The 8,738-nt window shown below is 47.8% G+C and overlaps 1 protein-coding gene across 4 annotated transcripts in view; it reads left to right on the top strand.

The window, feature by feature from the left end:
• Window positions 1-1,568: 1,568 nt before the first annotated feature.
• TNFRSF13B (TNF receptor superfamily member 13B) overlaps window positions 1,569-8,738 on the top strand; it is a 38,241-nt gene continuing 31,071 nt past the window's right edge. Inside the window, exons 1-2 of one of the 4 annotated variants that reach the window (XM_017673824.3) lie at window positions 1,636-1,722; window positions 5,479-5,577. Coding sequence is in view for 1 of the 4 variants with exons in the window: in XM_017673822.3 (XP_017529311.1) it covers window positions 1,643-1,703 (61 nt within the window). In the remaining 3 variants the exon portion in view is untranslated. Of the gene's footprint in view, window positions 1,723-5,478; window positions 5,578-8,738 lie in introns of all 4 variants that reach the window. The other 3 variants (XM_017673825.3, XM_017673822.3, XM_017673823.3) reach the window with 3 other exon arrangements.

Below are 8,738 nucleotides of genomic sequence, written 5' to 3'. Positions count from 1 at the left end.
AGGCCCCCGATCATCACCCCCATTCCTGGTCCCCTCTTGCTCTACCCAGAGACAACCATTATCATCAGGCATGTTCTTCTGCATCCCATTCATGAGTATGCCATCGAGGACAGTGCAATTTGTGTTTTTTACCTCACTGGAAGGCATCTGGATTATGCTACAAATTACATTTTCTTTCACTCGGTGATCTGTCTTAGCAATCATTCTATGTCCCTGCTTACAGATCTATCTCGTTCTTTTTAACCACTGCATAGTATTCCTGATTATGACCTATGGACTTACTTATTAAGCCATTGTCTGCTGGGTGGGCACTGTTCCCAGTGGCTTGATATTAATCATGCTTTGGTGAACATCCTAGTGCACCTGTGGTGTATGGAGAAGAATTTGGGTCTTGGGTTAGGTATATGTTCTACATTTTAACTGACCTTGGCAGACTGCCCTCTAAAATGGTGCCATCAACTCCCTCCCTCCAGCATGGCATGAGTTCACATTCCCAGCACACAGTATCAAACTTAAAGACTTTGCCAATCTGATGGGTGATAATTAGTGTAAGTTGTATTTTTTTCTGATTGGTGATAAGATTAAGCATTTTTAAAGCTCCCCAACAGTTTTATTTCCTTTCCTGTTCTCTTCACTTTCACCCAAATCAGCCTCTTCTTTCCTCCTCCCACCTCACTCTGTCCTACTTGCTTCCTAGAAGGCCTGTCCTCCTCCTCCACCTCCCTGATTCCTTTTCAACCCTCTAGGCTTCTTCCTAAAAGCCATGGGCTTTCTGTGACTTCTGGATTCATCTCACTCCAGCCTTAAGCTGCTGGGCTTGCTGTCTCCACGGGTTTCAGGGGAGCTGGGAAGACATAGAAGTTGCAATAGTGTAATAAAGGCTACAGTGCTAACCCTTGATATCGTTTATTAAAACTGCTTTGTGACAAGAACTTGCTCTGAGATTGTGTGAACTAATTTCATTCCCATAATAGCCTGTGAGACAGGAACTGCTCTTCTACCAACTTACAGGAGAGAAAATGGAGGTGTAGAGAATTGAAGTAATTCACCACCAAGGCTTCCTGCTGGTAAATGGCTGAGCCGAGATTAAAACCCAGGCTGTCCGGCTCTAGTGTCAGCCTCTCAGGTACTTTGACAGGGGCCAGAATATGGCTCAGGAAGCACACAGAGTGGGCACCTAACTGTGCCTAAGGCAGTCAGGGATGGCCTCCTGGGGGAGGTGATGCCCCAGCTGAGCTGGGAGATGGCACAAGAGGAGATGACTGAGCAATGACATGGGAAATGGTTGTCAAAGAAGTGGGAAAGGCCCAAGCTGTGCTGGCAGCCTGCAGAACTGTTCATCTTGACCACAGCCTGTGGGGTGTGTGGTGGGGCAGGAGACCAGGGCCAAGCCCAATGTTGGGTTGGGGGTGAGGGGGCAGGCCTGCCTCTGTGCCCCAGCGGGCGGCCTGCAGCGGGGACAGGCAGCGCCAGTGGGGACTCCTGGAGATCCAGCAGGTCCACCCACCTCAGCCCCAAGGCAGCACGCAGGCGTGGGGTGGGAGGCCTGTGCTGATTTACATCCTCCAGGTTGGGGAGAAAACACAGGAAGTGCAGCTCAGGCACTAATCAAATCTAAGGCTAATAATAAACGTCCTGAGTAATGAGTGGCCTGGGTCAGAGCAGGCGAGGTGGCTGGAGCCGGGCCGACCAGGAGGAGCGGTGTGAGTAGCTGGGAGGCAGGTGAGGGGGTGAGTGGGGTGGCAAGGGCTGGGCCTGGGGCTCCCATATGGGTTGGGGGTGTGTGTGTGGGCTTGGCAGCCACAGGAGATGGGCAAGAGCAGACAGTCCAGGGGCCTCCCCAAGCCCTGCATGTGGAAAGCCCCAAGCCTGAGACATTTGGGAGTCTGCACCTTGCTTTCCACAGAAGAGAAGGTCAGCCTCACAGGCAGGAATTCCCTCTGAGGTCCCCCCACCCAAGCTGGCCAGAGGACCCAGAGCCAGTTGGCCAGGACATTTCAAAAATATCTTATTTTGAAGCTGACACACAAAAATACAGGAGAGTTTAAGGACCTCTCTAAACCTCTGGCAGATTGCCCTCTAAAATGGTGGCAATGACTCCCTCCTGGCTCAGCAATTACTGCTACCTTACACGATCCGATCCATGCTCTCGATGTCCCCCCTTCCAGCCTCACGGGATCATTTAAAAGCCAATTCCAAACATCGTATTGTTTGATTTGTAGATACCTCAGGATTTATCTCTTAAAAGCAAACTTTTTAAAAAAACAAAACCCAAAAAAACTAACCACCATACCATGTCCACCTTTGAAAAGAATGACTCCTTAGTATCACCAAAGAGCCAGCCAGTATTCAGACATCCCCGAATGTCTGATCGACATCTTTTCTGGCTGATTTGTTCAAATCAGGATCACAACACAGTCCACATTATACTTTTGGTTATGTTTTAATCTAGAATGGTTTTCATCATCTCATTTTTCTCTTGCTGTTTATTTGTTGAAGAAACCCAGTCATTGCTCCTGTGGAATTTTTATCAGGGCAGTTTTTAAAGGTTTGTTCAAAGGCAAAATCCTGGAAGTAGAGGTTGTTACAGCAGACAGAACAATCCAAATCCATCAGGCCCTCCGCTGCTCTGTACCCTTCCCAACAGGTCAGGTAGGGAGCATATCTCTTCTGCGACTCCCTTTTGTGTCCAGTGACCATGTCTCCAGAGCTAAGGACTCAAATGTACAGAATTCCTGAGAGAGCCGGGTCAGGTTGGGACCAGAGGTTGCCTTGACACCAGGTGAACCTGCCTCGGCCCCAGGACTATAAGTCAGGAATCGGTCAGAAGTTTCTGGGGCTGGTGGAGGCTCCTGTTGTTAACAGAATCAGCCGCGGCCTGGAGTTAGGAGTTGTAGTGCCCATTATCACAGAATTGCTGTGTGACCTTGGATGAGCCCCTTCACCTCTCTGGGCTCTGTTTCCTTGGCTGTAAAATAAAGAAGAGCCTCTGTCTCACCAGATGTCCTTCAAACACACAAAAAGGCTTGGAACCTGCCAGTGCCCCTCTTGAAGAGTCATAAACAAAGGCTCTGGGAAGGGCTGCAGTTAATAAAAAGACTGACTTTCTTTAACCCAGTATTTTCAAACTAATTTGACTAGAGAGGTCTTTCTTGGTGCAGCACCTATTAAGACAAGCACATGAGTAGCCACAAGTAGAGGGCTCCAAGAATTGTCCTTCCTGGCTGCTTCCGGCCTCAGGGCACAGGAGAGCCTGGGGTGTGAGCCCAGTCCTCACACTCAGGCATGCAATTTGTGTTCTTCCCTCAGTCAATAGAGCTTTTTTCTCAAGCTTCTCTTCTGCCTAGCGGTTCCTGCCCCTCCTTGGGACTGGATGATGGCTCTGGGATTCCACATAGATCCCGGTGGTGGTGGAGGAGCAGGAACAGGGATGGCGGCTCCTGGACCATCAGGCCCCATGTTCCCTTCAGGTCCAGCGTTTCAGTGGCTCCCAGACCACGAGTGGGTCTTGGAAGCTCTCTAAGGCTGCCCTGTATGATCTGACCCACTGCCCACTCAGCCTTAGCTTCTCAGTGGGTTGAGGGGTGGCAGTTCTGTTATTTTCCTCTCTGCAAATGTGGGAAGGGTCAGGGGCCTCTTTTTAATTTTTTTTCATCCTCTCATTTTTAAAATTTGCCTTTTGAATGGATGGTAGTCACATGTTGGAAGCTCAGAAAGTATAAAGAGAAATTTAAGTCTTCCTTCCCTCCTTGTCCTGCATTTGCCCTGTTCTTGCCTCCCCTGGAAGACACAGCTTTATTGAGATAGAATTTACATGCCATAAAGTTCACCCATTTGAAGTGTACAATTCAGTGTTTTTTAGTGTATTTACAGACTTATGCAACCATCACTACAATCTAATTTTAGGATATTTTCACCACCCCAAAAAGAAACCTTCCCACCCATAGCCCTGGGCTGCCACTAATCTACTTTCTGTCTCTATAGATTTGCCTGTGTTGGACATTTTATAAAAATAGAATGTGGCGTTTTGTGACTGCTTCCTCCACTTAATATGTTTTTGAGGTTCGTTCATGTTGTAGTGTGTATATAAGTAGTTCATTCCTTTTTATAGCCAAATAATATTCCATTTTATGGATATAGCACATTTTATTTATCCATTCATCAGTTCATGGACGTTTGGGTTGTTTCTACCTTTTAGAAATGGAAAAAGTATGGATATGCTATTATGAACATTCATGTACAGGTATTTGGGTGGACATGTTTTCATTTCTCTGGGGAGTGGAATTGCTGGGTCATATGGTAATTCTGTACTTAAATGTTTTAAGGAACTGCTAAACTGTTTTCCGAAGTGGCTGCACCATTTTATAATCCTGCTTAACAAACATGAGGGTTCCAGTTTCTCTGCAGTCTCACCAACACTTGTCATTGCCCATGCTTTTCATGATAGCCATGCTGGTAGGGGTCTCAGTGGGGTTCTGGTTTGCATGTCCCTGATGCCAAATGATGCTGAGTATTGTTTCATGTGCTTATTAGCCATTCATATATCTTCTGGGGATGTCTATCTCACTCTTTAACCCATTTTTAAGTCTTTTCATTATTCAGTTATAAGAGTTCTTTATATATTCTAGATACAAATCCTCTCAGATATATGACTGGCAAATATTTCCTCCAAGTCTGTGGACTGCTTTCTATTTTCTTGATGGTGTTCTGTGAAACACAAAAGTCCTTAATTTTGAAAAAGTCCAACCTCTCAACCTTTTCTTTAATAATTTATGCATTTGGTGTCATAGGCTAACCCCAAATCATGAAGATTTACTTCTGTTTACCTCTAAAAGTCACCTAGTTTTAGCTCTTACATTTAGGCCTATTATCCACTGTAAGTTAATTCTTGTGTGTGATGTGAGGTAGGGGTCCAAATGCATTCCTCTGCATGTGGCCGGCCAGTTTTCAGAGCACTGTTTTGCTGAGAAGACCATCTTTCTCCCTTTGAATGGTCTTAATACTATTGTTGAAAATCAACTGACTGTGAATGTCAGGCTTTATTTTTGGACTCTCAGTTCTATCTACTGATCTGTGCCTATCTTTATGCTAGTACTGTACTGTCTTATTTACTGTTGCTTTGTAGGAAGTCTCGAAATTGAGAAGTTTCAGTCCTTCAACTTTGTTCTTTGTCAAGATTGTTTTGGCTCTTTTCTTGCATCTCCATACGATTTTAGGATCAGCTTGTCAAATTCTGCAGAAAAGCCAGCTGGGATTTGACTGGGATTGCGCTGAATCTGTAGAATAATTTTGAGGAGTATGCCCACCTTAATAATATTGTCTTTCAATCTGTAAACATGGATGTCTCTCCATTTATTTAGATTTTTTAAAAACAATGTTTTATAGTTTTCAATGTACAAGTTTTACACTTTTGTTAAATTTATTCCTAAATACTTTATTTAAAATATTGTTTTTTATTTATGTTTCCTTACAATGTAGATTAGAACTTCCCTCTTTTTGCAAAAAGAAAGGAAGGAAAGAAGGAAGGAGGGAAGGAAGGAAGAAAGGAAGGAAGGAAGGAAGGAAGGAGGGAGGGAGGTAAGACCTGAGTCCTGTTGTTACGTATCTTGTTTTGATTCTATTTTTTTCACTTAATATATCTTTGAATTCCTTTGATAGCACTGTATAAAGAGCTTTCTAATTGCTTTTTTTTTTATAGCAGAGGAATAGTCCCATGTACAAGTGTCCTATAACCTACTCAGTTAACCCTGATTGATGGGCAATTGGGGTATTTCCAATATTCTGCTATTACAAACACTGCTGCAATGAATTTATCCTTTCACACTCTTGGCATAAATCTGAGTTTAATCACTGCATCAATGGGTAAATACATCAGTAATTTTGACAAATGTGGCCAAATTGCCCTCCCTGAGGGCCATCCCTGCTTCCTCTCCCCCATAACGAGTGAGGGTGTAACTCCCCTCATGGCCTTGACGATAGACTGTATCACTAAGCGTCTGGATTTTTAAGAACCTACTGGGGGTAGATGGTATCAGCATGGTTTGAATTTGCTTATTGCTCAGGATGAGGCCAGGCTTGGGGATGCTGCTGTTCCGTCAGTGAATTTCTGCTCATTGCCTTTCCCCAGTTTTCTTTCAGGTCGCTGGTCCTTTCTATTTACTGTTTAGACATGAGTTACAAATGTTTTGTTCCCATTTTTCAGCTGCCTCTGGACCCTCCTAAAGGCGGGCTATCGCCATCCAGAAGCTGTTTTGTGTAATCTGTTTTACCAATCTTTCCTTTTATAGATTTTGGATCTGGGCTTATAGTTAGAAAGGCCTTTCATACTCCAAGGTTGTAAATAGATTAGATTTCTTCTCTAGAACTTTTTGTAATCTTATTCTCTTTCACATGTAAATCTTTGGTTGGGCTTTTTTAATCTGGGGGAATTTATTCTCCATGCAGGTTTCTGGCCTAGTTACTTTGTTGGTGTCTAGAATCGACAAAGTAACTAGGCCAGAAACCTGCAGGATTTCTGCTTTCCCCTCTGCCAGCCCAGGACACCTCTGCCCTGAGTCCTGCTTGAATGGAGCAAGTACCTGGGGAGGGGCAGAAGAAAGCCCAGATACGGTCCCAATCCTACCGTCCGTAACAGGGCAAAATGCAATTGCTTTTCATGCTGCAAGTCTTTACTGAGGACAGCTGTGTATAACGCATCTGCTCATTTCCAAGCATTGATCCAGGACCTACTGTGTGCTTGGTATTGTGGAAGGCGCTGGATTTAGAGAAGAATGAAACAGTGTAAGGAGTCAGACTGGCTGTACCTCCTAATGTCAAATTCCAGAACAAGAAACATAAACATGCAGACGGTGCTCAGGCCATGATCATCCAGGATGGCACTCGGGGCACAGCTCAGAGGAGAGGCGGCCACAAGGCCGCTCTGAGGACGAATGTCCTTGGAAAACCATGAGGCCTGAGGTTCTGGGAACGGTTCCTAGGCCTGCAGCACCGACTTCATGATACTATTATTATTATTAATACTATAATCATTTTGTTACTAGAAAATTATTATAATCGTGACTATGATTAACCCATTATATTTTATACCACTTATATCATCAGAAAATAACTGCCGCTTGGCAGCCACGTCTTGCGAGTCACCCCATGCTTAAGCAGGCCTGCCCTGCGAGCCCCGGCGCGGGGCAGCGCCACAGAGGCCCTCCACTGGCCCGTCCCCGGGGGGAAAGGGGAGCCTCGGGGCTGCGCGTTCCCCCGGAGCCTCCTGTGCTCGCGCGCGCATGCTGTCCCCGGACTGCAGCGAATCCGTCCCCAAAGCGGCCTAGCAGGAGGCAAGAATCACAGGGGCCGGGAACGGTGTCCCCCCGGGAAGCAGGAGCCGGGAAGGTGCCCGCCGGCTCCCCCGAGACGGCGCAGCTCCCTTCAGCCCCGGCGCGGGGGGCGCGCCCACCTCCCTCGGGGCCCCCGGAGGCTTCGGTGGCGGGGTTGGGGGTGGGGCGGTCAGGCGGCGGGCTCGGAGCTGCTTTGAATATTTCAAAATGGCCTGGTGAGAAGTCATATACAGCTACCTGAGACGAAAGCCACCTTTCCTCTCCCTTCGCCTCCCCCCTCCCCCGTGATGAGTAAAAGCCGACCGCGAACGGCCACGGCCACGGCCACGGCCAGCTCCCCCTCGCGGCGCCCGCGGCTCCGGCCGCCGCTCCCGGGGCGCAGCGCCTCCTCCGCCGGAGCCCCTCCTGCGCCCGTCCGCCCGCCTGCCCGCCTGGCCCCAGCGCGCGCCGCGGCGAGACCTCCCGTCTCGAGGCTTTCTCGCTCGTTCTTTTCAAGCCACAACGACAGATTTTCTTGGCAAAATTGTGAAAAGCAAAAATGAGGAGCTGTCCCGCTTCTTTCTCATGGGGATGAGACACCTCACCTTACTGCGAAGAAAGACATGGAGTGGGCTCAAGCCCTTGAGACAGGAATTGGCCATTCTGCATTTTCCCTGACCCAGCTCCCGGGCCAGGCCAGCGCGGCACTCCATGCTGCAGGGAGGCAATGGTAGCAAGGGCGACAGCTCAGACGGCGCTCAGTGCCATGCCAGGCGAAGCGCTTGCCAAGCATCTGATGCTCACACAGTGGTCTTACGAAGTAAGCAATAGCGCCCCCGTTTTAGTGAGGACACTGGGTCACAAAGAGGTGACGTTCTGCCCAAGGTCTCAGCTAGTAAATCCAGGGATATACAGTCCAGGGGCCCTCAACCGCTCCTGCCTGTGGTCTACCCTCAAAGGGTCTGAGAATAGACGTTTACACTGCTAGCTCTTGGCGTTTCAACTTTAGACTTTATGTATTGATTTCCTGCTTTCTAAGATGAGAACTTAACTCTTACATCACCATCTGCATACGCACAACCTCCCCTCCACCCAGCCTCCTAGAGCAGTGTTCAGTTAGACCTGTGCGGATGGGAGCAATTCTGATGCAGGTAGTGGGGCTGACCCTCTGGTGGGTGCAGTGGCCCAGGGGGATGTGCGAACACTGGCAGATGGTCTATCCAGAGAGCCCAGCACACCTGTCCACACTGATGCCCTCAGTGTCTTCCAGAGAATCCACAGACAACTGAAATTGTCTTAGATCCCAACCACGGATGCCCACAGATAGGCTGCCCTCTGCTGCCAGCTCATTAGTTTGCCCCAAAACGTAAAGCCCTCAGCAGTTTAGCTCTCTCCCTCCCCTTCCTCTCTCTTGGAAGTTCTGGCATTGCC

Source organism: Manis javanica, chromosome 4 (assembly GCF_040802235.1).
Source record: "Manis javanica isolate MJ-LG chromosome 4, MJ_LKY, whole genome shotgun sequence".
In the NCBI taxonomy this organism is placed as follows: domain Eukaryota; kingdom Metazoa; phylum Chordata; class Mammalia; order Pholidota; family Manidae; genus Manis; species Manis javanica.
The sequence above is the reverse complement of the archived record's forward strand: the minus strand, read 5'-3'. Positions and strand labels throughout refer to the sequence as shown.